Source organism: Asparagus officinalis, chromosome 5, assembly GCF_001876935.1.
Source record: "Asparagus officinalis chromosome 5, Aspof.V1, whole genome shotgun sequence".
NCBI classification, from domain to species: Eukaryota; Viridiplantae; Streptophyta; class Magnoliopsida; order Asparagales; family Asparagaceae; genus Asparagus; species Asparagus officinalis.
The window spans coordinates 85,833,264-85,854,485 of record NC_033798.1 but is presented as its reverse complement, the minus strand read 5'-3'; the positions used below and the strand labels follow the sequence as shown (position 1 = coordinate 85,854,485).

At 36.2% G+C, this 21,222-nt stretch overlaps 1 protein-coding gene across 2 annotated transcripts in view; it reads left to right on the top strand.

Annotated features, from left to right (window-relative positions):
- Nucleotides 1–21,222, top strand: part of LOC109840000 — a 40,020-nt gene that overhangs the window by 2,264 nt on the left and 16,534 nt on the right. For both annotated transcript variants that reach the window (XM_020408487.1, XM_020408486.1), the window contains exons 3-8: nt 2,540–2,648; nt 4,238–4,300; nt 5,143–5,243; nt 10,080–10,146; nt 10,238–10,309; nt 20,193–20,354. In XM_020408487.1, coding sequence (XP_020264076.1) covers nt 2,540–2,648; nt 4,238–4,300; nt 5,143–5,243; nt 10,080–10,146; nt 10,238–10,309; nt 20,193–20,354 — 574 coding nt within the window. The remainder of the gene's footprint in view (nt 1–2,539; nt 2,649–4,237; nt 4,301–5,142; nt 5,244–10,079; nt 10,147–10,237; nt 10,310–20,192; nt 20,355–21,222) is intronic.

Genomic DNA, 21,222 nt, shown 5'->3' with positions numbered 1-21,222 from the left:
GGTGCGCTTTGCCTAAAAGGAAACTATGTAATGCACCAGGATAAGAGAAACCAAGGGTTGCGTCCAGCTTTGACTTATTCCCACTTCCCATTGTTGACCAAATATAAACCTTTCTTATCTACGAGGGAATAAAATATTTATAATACTTCCAAGACCTGTTTCTAACTATTGATTAAGGAGCATTATGTGGAATAACATCATGCAGTCATAAAGGAGAAGTAGAGTCACCCAAGAAAGATAAGCTGTCATTGTACTTATGTGTATTTACCCAATAAAATTTCTTTTCTCAACAGGGCTTACCAAGTGATGGAGTTTAGTCTGACTAAACTACTTACCACTTTTATCTCAAATATTCCATCTAAGTCTTTTCAAAGTCCTTGTTCAAATAACTTAACTTGAAAGGTCAATCAAATTATCATATAGGATGATAATTTAAAGTTGACCCAATTATTAAATAGGTTTCGCACATGTATTATAGTCCTTTACTTAAAAGAACCTATCAAATGGTAAATAGCATCTTACTAGGAGGAAAGAGTAATTTTCTGAATCAAGACTTACATGGATTGAAACTATTATTAAGTGGGACATAGCTTGAGATTTCTTGAAATTTTAATCTTGCAACAGATTTATGAAATAGAAACATAGAAGGAACTGTTAAATTGAAGAATACAGGCTTTGAGCTCATAATAAGCCCAAACGGTTGGAGTACTTGAGATGATCCTGTAATCACCTGGCTTAATGCAGTCTCTTCTACAAACTTATCTTGACATTTCATCTATTTTGCTCTTGGCTTTCTCTATGCCTCATAGTTAAATATATTGCCTCAACCAAACCAAATATCTTTCTGTTCTTTTTTATGGTAAGCCCATCATTATACTTGCATTTTATTCTATTTGATTTTTGCCTTTCTTTATGCCTCAATAGTTGAATAGGTTCACTATTGCAAGGCGATAGCCTTTTCTCTTTTTCTAGATGGCTTTTCCTCGAGTGCAGGGGAATTTGGAGGATGCCAACTGGTTCTCAGGTTATGACTGGTCACTTAATCGTTTGTAATTCACTACCCGGTGATTTATCATCAACTGAGTGGGGTTTGGCACTGGGTGAACATCTGATTACAAAACTCTGTCAAATCTTCATGGAGCCTTGCTTGATAGCTGACCCCTTGTCATTGGGGGAGGTTTTAAGTTGTGCTTATTTCCTTTGGACACATGTGACATGTCACTCCAAAAGATTCATTTGTATCACAAATCTTCTCAATCTTTTACTTTCAGTAGGTTTCATAAATTTGTATCGTCCATTTACAAAATTATCTTTCATTTTTGTGCTAGTTCTTTTTATCATGAGGGTAACAATCCCACACCCTCTTCGCCCTCTCTTCTTCACAGCAGTCACTGGTATTGGTCCTCTGTCATCATTGTGATACATTTCTGCACTGTTGTAAATAGCGGCTGATAGCGGCTGATAGCGGCGCTGTTGCGGCGCAAATAGCGGTAGTAGAGTCTATTGCTACGATTTCACTGATTGCGGTGAACAATAGCGTTTATGAGCATTTTTCGCTTGCCAAAGCGGTCAAAAGCGCGAAATAACCGTAAATAGTGGCAAATAGGGGTAAATATTACTCATTTATCTATGTTTGAAGACTTCATTTTTATGTTAAGTTTCAAATAGCTAATACGATTATGTTGCTACTGATCAATGTTTTTCTATTGTTGAGAGATTTTCTATTAGAGACTTAAAAGTTAGAAAGAATGGTACAAGTAATGGTCTTTTTGATAAACATGTACGTTTTTTTCATTCTGTATACTACTTTTGTTAATATTATGTGATTGTTACATGTCTTTATTATGCTTAGGATCTCTATAAATCATCAAATATGCATTTGTAGAATTTTTAGATTTTTCTTTTTTTGGAATATTTATACATAATTAAATTGGACTGCTATTTCACTTTATACTTTTGTCGCTATTTTGCTGCTATAACCCTGAATAGCCTTAATGGTGCCTCACTGTTGCACAACGCTATCCACTATCGGTTACCTTGCATTTCTGTTTCTCGAAGTCCATTTCACCATGTTGTTTTGTTGAATATCTCTTTTTTCTGTGTTGTATTGGATAAGTCCTACCATTTTTCTATCGACATCATTGCTTTTAGCATCATGTAAAATCGGCATGTCATCATGCACTTGCTGGGTGCTCTTAAGATTTTTTTTTTTGTCTTGGTTTCCTGGTGATCCATTCAATAGGAAATGGAGAAGACACTGAAAAGAGGTTCCCACATCACGTTTATCATACTATATACTGTTTTCCGTACTTCTCTTAATATCACTACTTTCTGTGAGGTCAAAATCGTCTCCCTGAATACATTATTGATGAGAGCAAGTAACTTCAACACTTCCATCATTTTTTATAAGGATTCATTAGTAGCAAGAGTTTAAATGACAATGAATTGTTTTCTCACATATGTTTGTTTTGCTATGAATTTTTTTTCATATGAATGGCTGCGATTATTTTGCTTGGAGACTGAACCTTAATTCTTGCAGTGTGTTACAAAGTTGGGTGGACAGACCTGGGGCAGAAGCTACTGTTGTTGCATGTTTAGATAGATTATTCAGAACAAAATATGGTGCCTCTCTCCTGCTGCAGTATACTGTACGTAACATTTCTTCAGAACTGCTACTTTTTTACTCTGTATTTGGGCTTTGGTTAATTGACTATGTAATAGATCTTTTACGGGTTTTCAGCTATTTCATTTGCGTTGCCAGATTTTGAGGATTGTCGTGTTTATACTTCTTCATCTCTCAGTTCTGTGTTTCATCTCTTTGGCAAATAGAAGTTGCATATATAAAACCTATACTGAATTATTGAAGGTTATCAAGCACTAATCCTCTTGATTATTTAGTGAGTTTAGTGGCCTTAAAACAGATCATCATAAAGTATAACTCATTATACAAATGGATGTTAAACTTTTTTGAATCAATCTAGAAATATTGAGCAATGTCTTCTAAATATGCTGTACCAAATAAACATAAGCATGTGAACGTTGAAGAATAAACAGAAAAGAGTTATGGAGAATGGCTGGGGCTTGATGGACTAATGATGTGAAGCACAGAAGGTTCTCAGCTTGGAGGAATTGCATACCTAGAAATTTAAGTCCAAGTTTCTTTGGTCCACTATGATTGAGATCCCACTTGCTGAAAACTCATGACTACTTTAATCAGAAATAAAGTCCAAAATCCGTTTCTATCCCATTTTGACCAGTTTCTTGTGTGTCGTATAATAGATCATTAGCTGGTAGCAGATTTGTTTTGTTTCTTCTTTCGTGCTTAGGGGCACACTTCCATCTTTAAGTAGGTCAAAATTCAGGCACGTGAACTGTGGGGATTAGGAATTCTGGGCAAGCTTCTTGATATTCTACAATATTTTAAATACTTGTTAGCTATAAGCGCGAGTATCTCCCATAAAATGAACTCGGGTAGCTATGTTTTTACTGGACCATTATCTATATACCAATCTGCAGTGCTATTTGTTAATATTGGACTATTATCCATATATGAATTTTATTTTATCAAATAAGGTTACTGGGTAGTAAGTTACATTTCCAGATGTGGATCTATATCTGCTAAAAAAGAAGAAGATTATTAAGATATCTGACCTATCTGAATTCACTGTTAATGTTATTGACAAGTAGAGCATTCTCATGTCCACTAGAAAAAGGGAAAAAGGAAAAGAAGGTACCCTACTTCCTTGAGGTTTGGTTTAATGGATTATTCTGTTACAACTCATATTCCTTGATCACCATTAATAGGTGCAAACACCTTTTCTGAAGTAATATACACTCCTTATCCCATATGTTGTCTCTTACTGGCATTTCTGATTGATATGAGTAAACAAATGAAAGCAGTTATGCTTCAAAAACAGTCTATGAATAAGTTTGAAGGTTATTGTATATCCGAGGGAGGATACTATACTAATAAAATGATTCTTGCCTGTCATTTTTGTTTGAAATTGTTCTGGGCTAATTTTCAACTGTTTTCTTGTTAGTTGAAAGGCTTACTAAGGTTTAATCACATGTGGGAGAGAGATTGGCAATGGTATCTTTGGAAACCTTTTCTCTGTATGAAGTTGACGGTGTTAGATAAATATTTAATAATTTACTGATCTGGAAATGAACTTAAATCCTCTCTTATATTATTAACTGCAAATAAACTCATTCTCTTATATTAACTTTTCTGTTGCAGTCCTTTCTCCAGGCTGGTCTGCGAGCTAATTCACATACTCTCAGATGTTTGGCTTGTAAATCTGTGAGGGTTCAATCTTAACTTGTCTTTACTGATGAAATTATAATTATCGGTCTCTTAATTCCTTTACTAGCTCGAAAAGATATGTCACTGCTCCTAATTTTTACACTGGGTTTCTTTTGTGGTTGGCATGCTCACCAGCATTACCTTGATGCAGCTCTATTATGATCTATGTACTAATCTATTCTATAAGTGTGATTCAGTGGTTGTCCCCACTTTGGTTCCATTGTTCGAGAACTTTTCATTTCTTCTGTTTTAAAAACATTGTCTTATCATACTATATTCACGTGTATAATATTGTCTATCATCTTTGAATCCACAGTGTTAAATTCTAACTATGTGACAGCCACACTGGAAGCATTTTCCGTTTATAACCATAATTCATCTAAGTTTTTGGTTTATCATCATAAAACATTAAAATACCATGAGCCGAGATCATTTCCTAACGCCTATGACCATAAAATAGATATTGTATGAAACTGTCTGGTACTACCATTATTCACTACCATACATGCGAAAGGTGCCTATGAAAGTGCAGAAAATGTATATATGGACTAGCTTAACTTTCTTCTAAGAAAAATTCTCTCTTGCGATTGGGCAATACAGGTTGTCCGACAACTCAACACTGCAATGCACTTATGCAATAGGATGGAATCATTCTTGATAGCAAATTTGTCTTCATCATTTACCAAAATTTACAGATTTAAGTGTCATACACAATCCAACTTTTCAGTGGATTTATTATTTTTCTTTTAAGAAAAATTCTCTCTTGAGACTTATTAGCAGTTTATGATTTTATCTTTTTAATTATTTGCAATGCTTATGTCAAACTTAAATCGCACCAGGTTTCTTATATTCTCGAGAATGCTGAAGATAGAGGAACTATTGTGAAGACCATTGTTGGATTTGACATATATTCACTTCTAGTTGATTGCCTAATTGAAGGGTATGATGAATTCTCTTTTCCTAAATTTATTTTTTGTCATTTGTTGTGACATTCATGTGTGACATGGACGTGTTTTTTTGGGCATCATGTTGAATTTTATAGCAATTCATCCTCGACAATGAAACCAGAGCCATGAAGGGTGGAAGATTTTAAACATGCATGTACAAGAACTTTCCTTCCTGTAACCAAAAGCAGAACTTAGTTCTCAAATTATGACAGCATATATATAATGCATTTCCCCGTATTGCAAGAATTTAATGGGCCTTATTCTTTTTCACATCCTAGGATGCATATTATGATGGTCCCATGTCAACATTTTCTCGTCCTGTGATATTTTCCATGTCTTATCTGATTCATTTTACATTACATTTTTTGCTACCAAAGGTCCACAATGTTTGGACCAATCTTTTAGCATATTCTTATAATGTACACAAATATGCATGATGGTTTTGAATAATGATAGTAATAGAGAAGAACGAGAAGCATGAGAGGTGAGCGGAAAAGTTCGGGCAATATCCGTTCATGCATTGCAACTTCTACCTTTGGTCATATGTTTTTCCTTCAGTGTAAGTAGTTTAAGTGCATTGATTTTAAAGGTTTAAATTTAGTGCCCATTGCTGCAGTAAAAGTTGATTGCTCACTGTATCAAAATTGGCAGCTTTGTATGGCGTTTTCCCTCTTTGCTAACGATGTTTCATTAATTGCACAATTTAGCTCACTAGCCAAGACCTCTGGACAATAAACTTACCATAATGTTCATCTTGCCTTAACATGCAACTGCAGACTTGACACCATGGTCTTTCTCTAAAAAATAGCTATTGATGATACTATCCAAGGATTGGTATTATAACATGGAAGACATTGTACAACCTCCCATTGCCACCTGCAGCGCTCTTCCTTACAAAGACCTGCTTCACCCCCCAATCATCAAGCCTAATAGTCGTTTATCCTTGGCAGAAGGATTGCTCGACTGCTGGCTGGGTTCCTGAGTTGTCTCATGCATTCTAGAAGGGGCACCCACTAGATTGTTGTGTGGCTTCACAACTTACTGCTGTGTAATTGTAGCTGGAGGTGGTAGCACATTTGTCTGACTGATATTGTTCTATTACCAGTGTATTTTAGTGCTTGTGTACACATGATAACCTAGAAAATTTCTTGAATATAAGTTTTAATTCCTGGTGAACCTCGAGACATAAGTTCAAGATCCAATTAATGCTGCTAAGTATAAAAGATAACCTCACAATATGTACAAGCGATGTTGAAAATAATAAAGATGGGTTATGTAATGCTTGACCTCCTTTTAAGAGTTAAGGCAAAAAATACAGAAAAATGTAATGCATAACATAGGGTATATTGTTCATTAATTATTTAGATTTTTTATAAATACTAACAATTCATAATAACTTCAATATTTAAAATCATCAAACTTTTCAAACATAACATCACCATTATCAAATATAAAAATATAGTATCACAATTTCTTAACAAATGTTAGTCACATATGACTAACAACTTAGTCATATGACTCATATATAACTAACAATCATTCCAAAAAGCATCATCAGATGATCAAATACGTTAACGTTGTCAAGTTTAAGGCAATAAAAGCGTGTCTAAGATAAACTAAACACTTCTAACTCTCGAGTTCTTTAACTTCACAAAAATATTTTAATTCCTAATCAAGTTCACTACATCAACCAAACTAAACATGATTGTGTAATAACAGTAAGAAAATTTCCATGTACAGAGGTTGCGGGCATACTTAACTTCACAAGAGCTAGTATTAACTAAAAAATAAAAGCTAAAACCTAATAAAAACCAGGTAATAACTAAAAGTAATTAATCTCACTAACATAAGTAATCCACTAATTAATCTCTGTACTCTAATTCTGTGACAGATCTTAAAAATTTATGTTGAAGGGTAAAGTAATGGAGCAACAAGTTTGATATGATTTAGGGTAGATTGGCGATATAAAAGATTAGAATTTGGAAGGTGATTTCAGAATCACTATTTATTTAAAAGATATAAACTGTGATGCCCCATATATAACTTAAAAATAAAAAATTTAACTCGCTGGAGTCGCAAAAGCCGCTGATACCCGGAGAAGTTTCAGAGGAGGCAAGGAGCTAGGATTTGAGTTGGAGGAGACGAAGAGATCGCATATTCATAGAAAGAGAATAGGGTGATCGGGACTAAAAAAGATAGGGTTTAAATGATTTTGATGGTGGAGATGCAACCACGCATCCTAGTTAGAGATGCAATTTAACCTAAAAAACCCCATGTCAACTGGTTATATAACATAACACATATTCAACACAATATAACATGTTTTTTTTCTTGAGTTAAATAAATAGTTATAGCGTTAAATGAGCGTGTTACCTAACAAGAGGACACTGTTAAATTACAAAACGGGTTATAACGGGTTATCTAACCGGTTTTTTCAACATTGCATAGAAGTGCTATAGAATTTTAACGGATTAATTCTAACACATGCATCTGAAATAAATTATAAGGTTTCTATTTTTTCCAGCACCACTATTTAGAGGCTTAATCTTCATCAACTACGTAGACCTTGAACCATAACATTAGTCATGAAGATGCTCGTCCAAAAGGAGTCCATAGAGAAATATGTTGTCTTTGGTTGCTTGGTTTTGCTTTTCCATGTGCCTGGATTAAAAAAAGCATAAAATTTTTTCCAGGAGTCTAAAACAAATGTTAAATGTGTGATATGTGGGTCGCTCAACGTAAGAAAGATCTAATTTTATTGTGTCTAGGACCTCTTTGGACATTCACACAGGGCGATCGCGGGATTCATTCTTACGATCTTCCTCAGTGCCTAATAATAGCATTTTCGGGCAATATATAAGCATGAAGAAAGCAATCCTGAACCCAATAGAATAAGGAGCTACCAACAGACTCGAGAACCTGTAATGTCAAGAACTCTGAGTTGATTGAACTGTCCGGATAGCGTATACATAATGGATTTACCTGGACCAATACACGATATACTTGTAGTATTTCTAGGATTATTTCTTACATTAGGAGGTCTAGGAGTAGTATTATTTACCAATCCAATTTATTCTGCCTTTTCATTAGGAGACATGACAAGGTCCTCATTGAGGGAATACTTTGCTCGAACAACTTGCGCCCAGATAGACGAGGGTTGGGACAGTGCTCTGCCCAGGTTCTTCGCCAACAAATACGTGTGCCAAGGCTTGAGGCAACGAAAACCCAGCCCACCCCTACTCGCCCTTTTTTTTATAAGGCTTTCGCATTTGGCTGAGCAAACACGTCATTCCATTATGGACAATCAGGAACGCGGCGGCACCATGGCCATATCGAGCTACCCGCCTAATGAGTCCCTTTCTTTCCATGATCTCGTGTCGCCAAACTCTTGGATTCGCTTTGCCTTTATCGGAAAGTCGCCCTTCTTTCACATGCTGATTCGTAAGTGGCTAATCCATTCCGGATGGAGATCCCGGTTCATTCCTTTTTGCAGCAATAAAGGGCTTTTTGAAATACAGTCCTTTCTTCTTTCTAAGACGGATCCAAACTTCTTTGTTCTTTCTAAGTCTTCCTCTTGCATAGAAGAATGCAACTCTTGCAAAAACCGGGATTAGCAAACCAATGCCTTAAGCCACTCAGCCATACCTCCAAGTTGTTAATCGGAATTGGATGCGCCGGGAAAAAGCAATCATTGAGAAGATCGAAGAAAATGAAACGCACGTAGTGGTCATGGCTGCATTGGATTCATATGCTAGTTTAGTGTTAGCTTCTCTTCTCCCTCTTTTGCAAGTGTATATTGGCTTGTACCAGAACATGGTCCAAACATACCCTTTTGCATAGTTAATTTTTTTCCAATATATTAATAAATATGTTGTGCAATATTCTGATGTTATCAAAATAAGTATCTTCTATGAAATCTGTGCCAAACTTCAATAGGCCAATTTCTTAGACAGTGGGCTCTGGTTCTTATGAATTCTCCAACATGTTTCCCATATACTTTTGTAATCAATAATGAAATCCATGCTTATAGTTCAGAATATATCTCCCATTTAATAAGTTCTGTTTACAAACTTAAATAAACCACAGTGCAGTGTTACTCTTCATACATTAGACTGTGGTAGTATTAGCGTATCAACATTCAATGGTCCAAAAATCTGCATAAACTTCACTGTTAACTGCAACCTCGTCTTTCTCTAAGCACCGTTTATCAGTATACTTGATAATTGATACATAACATAATTATATATGCACATAAAGATTTGAATGCATGTATTTGTACATGATTCTTCATGCACATGTATTTTTATTTGTATTGCAGAATGAATCCTTTTTTCTTATCTCGTGCAAGTACACGTCCCATATTGAATCTCAGATCTAATTAGTGAATTCTTACCAGGTTCAGTGGGCAATAACTGTTTGTTCCTAAAACCTGGCCGACATATCACTGCAAACTAGGTTATAACATCTTTAGTTCTTTACGTTCAAGACTAATATCTGATTTGTCATCAGTAAACCTAAAATATTGTGCCAAAAATGAGTTTCCTTTTATTTTATTTATTTTATTTTTTTATTCTGGATTTGTGACTCGTGAGAGCACATCCTTAATACTGCAGACGACTAGTCTTCGTATCGAGTAGTCAGCAATTTATTTGCAATCAATTCTTTTTTAAGTGTTTTGTATGTATTGCATCCTTTTGGTGCTTTTGTTGTAGGACATTCTAATCTATGTCTTCTGTACGATGGTTTCTGGCTTTCCTCTTCTATTTTAGTGCTAGTCCACAAGTATTTCAACCAGTTATATCCTTGTGTACATCTCTATTATGTCACAGCAATGAAGAAACTTCAGCAGCAGCTTTGGGTGCCATAAAGAATATTGTCCAATCTCCTGAAGGAATTGTAAGGGTTATATGTCACTTCAGCATTCGTTTCATTTCCAAAACATGTTCATGTCTTGGTTAGTAATAGTGAAGGTATGGTTTCTGCATAGGATGTCATCTTTCCGGCAAGCACTCAAGAATCTGTTCATCTTGAACATGTAGCATCTCGTTGCTCTTCTTTGGTATGATGTGCATTCTCTTGAACTATAGTTGTAAACTTACTTTTCAAAATTTTTCTTGATTATCTTTTATTTTCTGTCAGTTACAACTTTAAAGTTACAATTACTGTAATAACCTTTTTTTAAATCATGTGCTAATTCTAATTTGAATTTAAGCTTTACCCTACTGCCTTCTGAGCCTTCATGTGTGTGTAGAGTAAAGCTCCTATAAACTTAAGTTGATAGAAATACTTGTTCAGCAACTTTCTTATCCATTAGACAGACTTGCTTTGAGATTTGTGCAAGACATGAAGGGTATCTTTGAGATATGTGCATTGATTTTCATCACAAGCTAGCACAAATCTTAAAGCTCCAATATGGGTAGAAATACTTGTTCACCTTCTTTATTTGCTTTGAGATTTGTAAGACATGAAAGATATCTTTGAGATATATGCATTAATTTCATCACATGCTAGCATAAATCTCAAAGCAAATCTACTGGATAAAAAAGTTAGTGGACAAGTGCTTCTATCTACTTAAGTTTATAGGAGATTTACTCTCTCTGTGTGTGTAGAGAGAGAGAGAGAGAGTGCTTGTGTGTTAAGCTACTATCCACTTTAAGTGGATAGAAGCTTTTGTTCATCCAACTTTTTAACCGTTGGGTGGACTTGATTGATCAAGATTTGATCAAAGCTGAGTTGTCATCATTAAATGAGCGAGGGGCAGTTTGGTAACATTATCCAACATAAAATAAGAGACAAAAATTTCTCTAATCTTAGCCCCGTTCACATCTTCTATTTCCCTAATCTCTGTAGCAAAATAAAATAAAATATTGGCACTCCTCTTGGCTTGGGAGGTTCACCAAACTTTATGGCAAACTAAAATTTTCCATTGATTTCAACAAGGACAAACTCCCAATTGAGTTTAGATATCTTATAGACACAAACTAATTGAATCTATTTACAAATCTTATAAACACTAACTAATTGGGATTCAAGTTCAATGTTTGGGAAATTATGGTATTCATGTTCGTTGTTTGAGAAACTATTTCTTCTCCATTCAGTAGGCGGTGCTTGGCATACAAGAACTAAACTGAAAGAAGGGAATTTATTGTTGTGCCTTCTACACATGGATGACCAATTTTCACATTCTAAACATGTATAAACAATTAGACTTAAACAAGAGGGATCCTAAAGGGCATTCTTAGCAACTAAAGACCAGAACAAAATGCATGCGTGGAAAGCTATGTTGTTTCATCTAATGCATGATTGAAAATGTGATAAAAAAATTTCCCCTGGTTCAGATTTAATTTCTTGGTGGAATTGTGCTAATACAATGCTTATCCTCCCTTAAGATTTGGAAGCTTAAATAGCTGCTTGAGGATTTATTATTCCTCCCAAAAGAAAAGAAAAAGAAAACATTGAATGGACTCTGGTTGCGAATGGGGACGCCGTTGCACTCTCGCTATGTGGTACTAATGTTTTTCTTTTCGTCTTTGCCGTTTCTGAGACTAGAGAGAGAAGGGACAAATAGGATATTCACGTTTCTTTTTTTGTTTCATTTTATCTTTACAAAGCTATCCTTCCCTCATTAAATGATGACAACTCATTTTTGATTAAATCTTAATCAATCATATCCATCCAACAGTTAAAAGTTGTATGAACAAAAGCTTCTATCCACTTAAGTGGATCATAGCTCAACTTTCTCTTTCTCTCTCTCTCTCTCTCTCTCTCTCTATATAAACACATGCTTTGTGAGGGCAATAAAAAGCAAAGGAATGAAGGACATTTTCTTCTTGCCTTTACAATTTATAGGGTGTACTTGTAATTTCATAAGAATACTTTTTATCTTTCTTTTCTCTTTCCTTCTTAAGAACAATCTAGATCATCTAATAATATGAAAATTTTAGATCATTTTTTTTTCAAGGATACTTTTTCACTTTCTTTTTCTTTTCTATTTCCTTCTTCAAAAATTCTAGATCATTTAATGACATGAAATTCTAGATCATCAACCTACTACTACTATATAATGGAAATAGCAGGGGTAGCAAAAAATGAATGAGAGGTGGATATTTTCTCCATTCCTATTGTATTTGGAACTTGGAAGGGTAGAATCATAATTTTATAGTAGTATTTTTTTCCTTTCTTTTCTTTTCTCTTTCTTTTTTAAGAACTTTCTAAAATATTAACATGAGCTTGTTATTAAGCTCACTAATAATATATCTATGACATTGCATATTATAAGAGATATAAATAGGAAATGATAAAATTCTTTACCAAAAATGGATAAACATAAATACAATTAGAATTTTAATATGTTCCAATGTAAATATTATTGAAAGCGCATATCTAGATATTTAGGCTAAAAATAATTAATATAATAAATTGAAGAGATAATATAAAAAAAAGACTTCTAAATAATATTATTTAGGACATTATGTCGTCACTCAAATTGAAATATTTTTATCAGTCAAATAAGGCAAATAAAATATAGCATATCAAACGAAAAAACATTATAATGTGATCTTACAAAAACTGATGATACTTTAGGGTATTAAAGCAACCTTTTATGTAAAAATTAGAATAATTAAGTTTTAATTTCCATTGCACGTACATTTGCGCATTCAATGATTCTGGTGTATACTATTTCTTTATATATGATGTAACTTACAAATACGTGATGTCGACTTCTTGGGATTTGCACACTTGTTGCCTACTCACTAGTTTAAATTATTACTCGTACACACTGAAATGCACTGTTATTGATGACTATAGGCTTTGGTTGAATAATGCACTAGTTCAGAGTGACTTAGCACATTAGGTTCCTGTTACAAATTGTTAATGCTTCAAACAGATCTTCTATCGACAAATTTTGGAAGTTTCTCTTTTCTCTCGAACATTTATAGATATAACATTACTTGAACTCCAAACCTTGTTGTTTTTAAAATTTTAGGCCTCGAAAGTTATAAAGGAAAGGCATAAGAGCCTTGCTGAACTATATATTAAAGGCATAAACTTCTACAAATTTGCCCAAAAATGTGTATGGCAAGTGCATGAATAGAAGGTCGCATTCACTATTCACTACATTTCAAAGGTGATATATAATATTAGCGTCGTCTCCTCAACCATAGGGATTGCTCATGAGAGTTTGCCCAAGATGGATCTGGAGAAGTAACGTGGTTGAATTTTAGATGTGGCCCATATGGGTGTATAGTTTTGAAACAAGGGAAATTCTGAAGAAAGTTGTGCTTTTTCAAACTTGGAACCAGATATCTCAATAGAAAATGGCTATAAGAATAGGTGGAGTACTGGAGAGATGGACATTAAGATACTGGAAGCACAACAAATAAACTCATGTCAATTCATTATGCTGCACTAGGCTTCAATTTTTCATGTAAATCTTTTTGATGAAATCTAGTCGTCTTGGAAAAATCTAGAATAGAGTAGTTGACTGATTTCTCAGAAGATTATTACTATTCTATTTTGTTAGAATTAAGTATTGGGTTATCGGGTTAAGACCCAATATTCTATTACCCATTTGTACTCCTATATATTTAGAGCCATGAGGAGAAACCCTAATATGATTCTGATTTACCATTTCAACATGGTATCAGAGCCATCACCCTCCAAACCCTAACACAAACAAAAACGATCTGTACCTGCAGCGACAAAAGTCCGACTGCTACTCTGCGCCGAAGCCACCCTGCCGCTTGTATCCTCGCCATCAGTGCTCGTCGATGCTAGCAACGCCAGATCCGTCGCTCCTCGAACTCGCAGCGCGCAGATCTCTCATCCTCAGTGCTCGCCGCCGTCTTTGTGCTCGTCGTCCAAGCTCGCCGACTCCCGCCGACGCCAGATGCGTCGCTATCCAAGCTCGTCGACAGTCTGTTCCTTTCTTCTCCAAGCTCGCCGACGCCTGTTCCCTTCTTCTCGAAGCTCCCCAACCCCAGATCTAGTCGCCGACGCCGCCCTTTGTTGTCGTCGTCTGCCGTCGTTGTCATCGTTGTCGTCTGTCTTTGCCTCCGATCCCCTTTTCTTTTTAAGTTGATGTATTTTTTTGTTGTTTGGGTTTGGGCCTTTTTGTTGAGCCTGATTTGTGAAAGGAGAGGAGTGATGTATTCTTGACGAGGGTTCTTGATGAGGGTGTAAGAGCCTACAGATTTCAAAACAAAAACAAAAACAAAAAAACAACTATAAGGAACTGGGGGGAAAAGAGAGATTTGGGGAGAAGATAGAGATTTGATGAGAGAGAGATAAGGTCACGGAGGGGATTAAATGCAGGTTTTTTTTGAAAAAACCCCTGCAACGCACGAAAACGGAGAGCTGGCAGTGCATACACAGTTTTCTCATATATATATATATATATTAAAAAAACCTAACATTCGGGTTCTTGAAAACTGACCTTCGTGTTTTCTATTCTAATCTTCGGGTTTCTGAAAACTGACCTTCGAGTTTTCTATTCTAACATTCGGGTTCTAATCTTCGGGTTCTATTCTAACCTTCGAGTTTCTGTTTTAAACCTTCGGGTTTTATACAAGAAGATTGTGATCCTCCTGCTACTGTACTATCCTGTTCTGTAACAACGATAAGATCTGACATCTCTTCTGCTGCTATTACTACCCTATTACTGTTGAGATCTCTGCCCCCAAAATTATATTGGAGACCACGGTGAAGTTAAATGACAACAACTATCTACTTTGGGCACATGTCTTTCGCATCTTTATTGGTGCTCAGAATAAATTAGCTCATCTTCTAGCCCCACCTCCCGCATCTACAGATCCTACGTATCCCGTATGGATCGCTGCTGACTGCTGTTTGATGACTTGTCTTCTTAATAGCATGGAAGCCCAGATTAGTAGCAGTATCATGTTCTTGAACACTGCTAAGGAGATGTTAGATAATTTAAAAAATATGTACGGAATGAGAAAAATGCATCCCGTGTGTTCGAGTTGTATGAACGCATTTTTTCTCTTCAACAGGGCGATCGCTCTGTACCTGAATACTTTGGTGAGCTGAAAAATCTAATCGATGAATTAGAGATGCATCAGCCCGTCGTTACGGATACACCAACTCTGTTAGGATATCATAAGGACCTTGCAGTCTCCAAGTTCTTGTCAGGTCTGAGTCCCACTTTATAGTCTCAGATACGAGGCCAAATACTCGGGGGAGATACTATCCCTTCCTTGACTGTTACGTTCTCCAGAGTTATGCAGGTAACTACTGGAGTGACTATTGCATCTCTCACACCGACCGTTCCATCATTTGATCAGTCTGCTATGTTCTCCGGACGTGACAGAGGTCGTGGTCGAGGACGTGGCCACGACACAGGGGGAGGACGTGGCACCTTTGGGAGACATGTTGACTCAGATAAGACTTTGCGTCAGTGCATACATTGTGGAAGGACTAATCATATCTCTGAGAAGTATTGGGAGAAGTTTGGTCGCCCTGCATGGGCCCAGATTGTTGATATTACACATACTTCTGTTGATTCTCTGTCAACTATTCCCTCCACTGTTTAGATTTTGCAATCTGAGTATAACCGGTTGCGTCAACTCGAGTCCTCTCAGAATAGTCATTCTGCTACTCATGCATCCTCTTCAGATATGGATGCCTATATTGCTTCTCCTCACAGGTCATGTGTATTAGATTTTGGTACCTCTTCTTATATGACAGGTATAAAAGATCAATTTGTTTCTTTAAAATTTTCTGACAAGTTTACATTGGTCCGCATTGCTGATGGTACATACTCTCCAGTTCTTGGTGATGGAGTAGTCCATGCTACTTCATCATTGATCCTTACTGACGTCTTATATCTTCCAAAATTTCTTGTCAGTTTACTATCTATCAATCAGTACACCAAACATAACTGTAAAGTAACATTCTTTCCTTCTTATTGTGCTTTTCAGGACCTAGCAACTGAGATGACGATTGGTTCGGGGCATGAGAGAGGATGCATGTACTATTTGGACGATAATAGGCCCGTTATTAGTCTTGTTGCAGAAAAATCTGATCATCCTTTACTATGACATCAACGCCTTGGTCATCCCTCGTTATCGAAGTTTAGATTTGTCATTTCTATCCAATCTTCTGATTCTTCTTTAGGTTGTGAGTCTTGTGAACTGGGTAAGCACCATCGTGCTACCTATCCGAGTCATATTGATAAACGCAATAGTTCTGCGTTTGAGTTAGTCCATTCTGATGTTTGAGGTCCTTGTCGTATACCTTCAGTGAAAGGTTACAGATATTTCTTTGTCTTTATTGATGACTTCTCTCGCGTGACTTGATTTTATCTATTAAAAGAGAGATCTGAGGTTTCGATTGTTTTTGAAATATTTTACAAAGAAATTAAAAACCAATTTTCCACCTCTATTCGTATCATTCGTATCGATAATGCGTTGGATACATGAAAGATGACATCTCTCGTTTTTGTGCAAATATTGATATTATCCATTAAACTTCATGTTCTCACACTTCACAACAAAATGGAGTTGTTGAGAGGAAGCATAGACACATTTTAGATGTTGTTAAAACCCAGATGATACATATGCATGTTCCAAAGTATTTGTGGTCTGATGCTGTTCTCAGTGCATGTTTCCTGATCAATATGATGCTCTCCTGTTCTTAATGGTACAATACCGTTCACCTGCCTTTTTCCTGTGGTTCCCCGTATTTTTAGCTGTACTTGTTTTGTTCAGGATTTGTCTTCAGGACTGGATAAAATGTCTCCACGGTCTATTATGTGTCTTTGTAGGCTACTCGTGTACTCAAAAAGGTTATCGTTGTTATAACTCATCCACCAGAAGATATCTTGTGTCTGCAGATGTAACATTTTTTGAGTTTGTTCCATATTTCTCCTCGACTGGTTCATCTCCATTTGTCAATCCATCTGTGCCTATTCCGTCTATTGCTCCTACTATTGTTCCATTACCTGCTTCTGTTCTTTCTGCTAATGGATCTTCTCCAGGACTACAAAATGCCTCTATTGTGCCATCTGCAACACCGCCAATACTGACGTATTTTTGCCGTCCAAAAGTTTTTCCCTCTGTTTCAACCGAACAATTATTTCCCGTTGCAGGTCTGTCTCATTCTAATATTTCCATTTCCTCTGATTTGGACATTTCAATTGCTCATCGGAAAGGTAAACGGTCTTGTACTAATCATCCTATATCTGATTTTGTTTCTTATGACCGTCTTACTCCCTCTTCTCGTCAGTTTGCTTTGTCCTTATCCTCTATATCTTTACCCAAGTCCTATGAGGAGGTCGTGTTAGTTCCTGCTTGGAAACTAGCCATGGATGAAGAAATGGACGCACTTGTTTCTAGAAGGACTTGGGATCTTGTATCTTTTCCGACGGGTGCTACTGTGGTTGGCTGTCGGTGGGTTTATACCTTGAAGTATCGCACAGATTGATCGATATAAAGCTCATCTTGTTGCTAAGGATTATACTCAAACCTATGGGGTTGACTATCTTGTGACGTTCTCTCCCGTTGCCCATCTCAATTCCATTCGTCTATTTTTATCTATGGCTGTTAATCTGGACTGGACAATGTTTCAGCTAGATGTTAAAAATACCTTCCTGTATGATAACTTGCAGGAAGAAGTCTATATGGAGCAACCTCTAGGGTATGCTGCTAAGGGGGAGAATACTGTCTGCAAGCATAAAGGCGATTTATGGTCTCAAACAAAGTCCACGGGCATGGTTTGAGAAATTTAGTACTGCTATATCTGGTGTCGGTTTCAAATGATGTTGGTCTGATCACTCCGTCTTTATCCGGCGCACTACATCTGGTTTGGTGATTCTGACAGCATATGTTGATAACATCTTGCTAATTGAGAGTGACCTTGCTGCCTTAGTAGAGGCTAATGAGTACCTTTCATGTCACTTTGTCACCAAAGATATGGGAAAACCCAAATACTTTCTTGGGATTGAGATTGCATATCAAAAGGACCGTTTGCTTTTATCTCAAAGAAAATATATATTGGACTTATTAGAAGAGATGTGCCTTTTGGGGTGTAAGCCAGCAAACACTCCCATGGAGGTGAATGTGGATTTGTGGCGTGATAAAGTCCTCTCCTAGATGATGCGGGCTGATATAGGAGATTGATTGGCAAGTTGATCTATTTTACTGTGACCAGACCTGATATTATCTTTGCAGTGGGAGTACTGAGCAGGTTTATGCATAAACCTAGAGAGGTTCACTGGATTGCTGCTCTGAGAATTTAGCTTATGTTAAAAGTTGTCCAGAAAAAGGATTACTGTATAAGAAACATGGACATTTACACATCTCGTCTATTCTAATGCTGGGTATGCGGGGGATATTGGAGATAGAAACACTTCTGGATTTTTTACCTTTATTGGAGGAAATCTGGTTACTTGGAGGAGCAAGAAATAAAATATAGTATCTCGATCTAGTGCAGAGGCAGAATACAGAGCTATGGCTTATACTGTTTGTGAGATGATATGGTTACAGAAGCTATTGATCGAGATTGGTTTTACTCAGCCTGGATTTATGCCTATGCATTGTGATAATCAATCTACTATCCATATTGCAAAGAATCCAGTGTTTCATGAGAGAACTAAGCACACTGAAGTTGATTGTAATTTTGTCAGAGATGCTTGGGAAAAGAAAGTGATCTCTCTTTAGTTCACTCCGTCTTCAGACCAGTTAGCTGACATTCTCACTAAAGCTACTTCATCTAAGGTGTTTTCCATTCTGTGTAACAAGCTGGGCATGATTAATATATATGCTCCAGCTTGAGGGGGAGAGTTAGAATTAAGTATTGGGTTATTCGGTTAATCATGATTTACCATTTCAACATATTTCATACATTTGCTATTTCTACTCGTTTCAACATATTTCATACATTTGCTATTTCTACTCTGGTGCTGCAACTTTTCTCCCTCTTCAACAGATAAACAAAACTATTATATCTTCTTAAAAGTTCATTAAACACCCAATTTCGACTATCACAACTCACAAGTATCAGATGGCAGGAAGCAAGTTGCACTATAGTTATTTTAGGAAGTAATCACCACGATATTTGAGTGTCTGCTACATTATTTATTAACCGTTGACAATAATTTGTACTTTATGCATATTTATGAGAATTGCAATCAGCTGCGTAATATGTGGACTGTTATCTTGTTGAAGTGAGCTTGCAGTGCTAAAAACATGATCTTTATATTAGATGGCTACAAAACCAGAGATGTTTGCCCGTCCATAAGTTGGAAATGAAGAAATGTCCAGGAAATGAATGTAGTTGAAAATTAAAATGAGAGAGTAAGATGGATGATACCTATATGCTATAGGATAATGAGAAGGTGTGCATTTTTGACAACTAGAAATGGCTTCATTTTAAGGCTGAAACGTAGGAGAACCAACTCCAATGGTTTGTGCATATCCAATGAGTATTAACGAATAGGCAAGTTAGGAGGAGCAGTATGATTGTAGATAATGTTGCAATGAGAATGAGCATCAAGACCTAAATGAAAATTGCCTTAGATTGATGACAAGTAGACTTCAGTCATTTATTTAATAATGTGCAAGTGATAAAGCTATTGCTCTTGTGGAGGGTAGTATCAGGTCTAAGTAAGCTACCATGTGGGAGTCCAGTGTGTAGATAACAGGAAATTATTGTGAACTCAGAAAATATAGCGACATAATGATTTGTTGTGTTCTGTGTTGATCGCTGACTATATTGATGCTCATACAGTGTGCCTGGGGAGTGAAAACCGTATTACTTATGCTGATGCTGGAGAGTGAATTGAATACTGCAAGTTTTTAGTTTTTTTGTTTCCTACTTTGGTTTAGCAATAACAGAACTCATGTAAGAACGAACTTAAGTTACACTGAAGTTTGATATGGCGCCTTAATCTTTAACTAAATGCATCCAATCTAAATTTTCAGGGACGAATTCGAGTTTTGGCGTTGATTAAAGAATTGTTTTCACTTTCTAGTTCGGTTGCATCAGCAGTGCACAAAGCAAACTTGCTGAAATTATTTGAGGCAGAGATCAACAACAGAGATGATATGCTCACTACTTTAAGTGCTCTCGAGCTCTTATATGAGGTGAACTATCTCATGGAGTTTCTGTCATTTTCTTTACAATTTAAGTTAAACTATTGAATTGACTAAAAGTTACATACATGCTTCTCTGCAGCCTTCATGTCCAGCCTTCATTTCCCCCCTTCTCATTCTTATTTTTTTGATATACTTGGGATCTACTGTAACTCATTGATTGCAACATTTATGTGTTAGTTGATGGTCAAATTTGTTTTCTTTTTACAGTGTAGACACAGACTGCATGCAAGTCTGCACATGCATGTTCATCAATGTCCAGGAAAAATAGTTCCAATTTTTTAATGGGAAAACATTTGATTATAAAGGTCCGGAAATGTTAGCACTTTTCATAGAATTTACTATAGAGCTTTGCAAAGTCAGCTAAATGTAGCTTAAGGTTGTCTAAATTGTGGTAACAAGACAGTAAAGCTAGCAGTCAAGTTGATGTTTGCTATGTGTTTACAGCCAGTTATATTATCCCATTCGTACAATGAAAGAAACCTAGACTTCCTCATTGATTTGATTTAGGAGATTGTATTGGTTTTTTTCATGGTTGGTCTGGATAGTCTTTAATATTTACTTGTTTTTGGAGCAATACAAACTTTGGTTGGTAGAGAGCTCATTTTCTTTGGTTGGCTTACAGATTCAGTTCTGGATGCTGAAAGGTTCTGAGAAATGTTGTCGCTTAAGCGTAAGAGAAGTGGGTGATAACAGAAGTAATTTTTTATTAAATCGTTTTTAGGAGATTGTTGATTGTGTTACTTTCATAGGTGGATTGGATAGTTTTAGAATGTATTCCTTTTTGGAATTTTGGTACTCATGATTTTGAATGGGGGGTACTTGCTTTTGTCAAGAACTCATGCGTTAACTGTTGGCT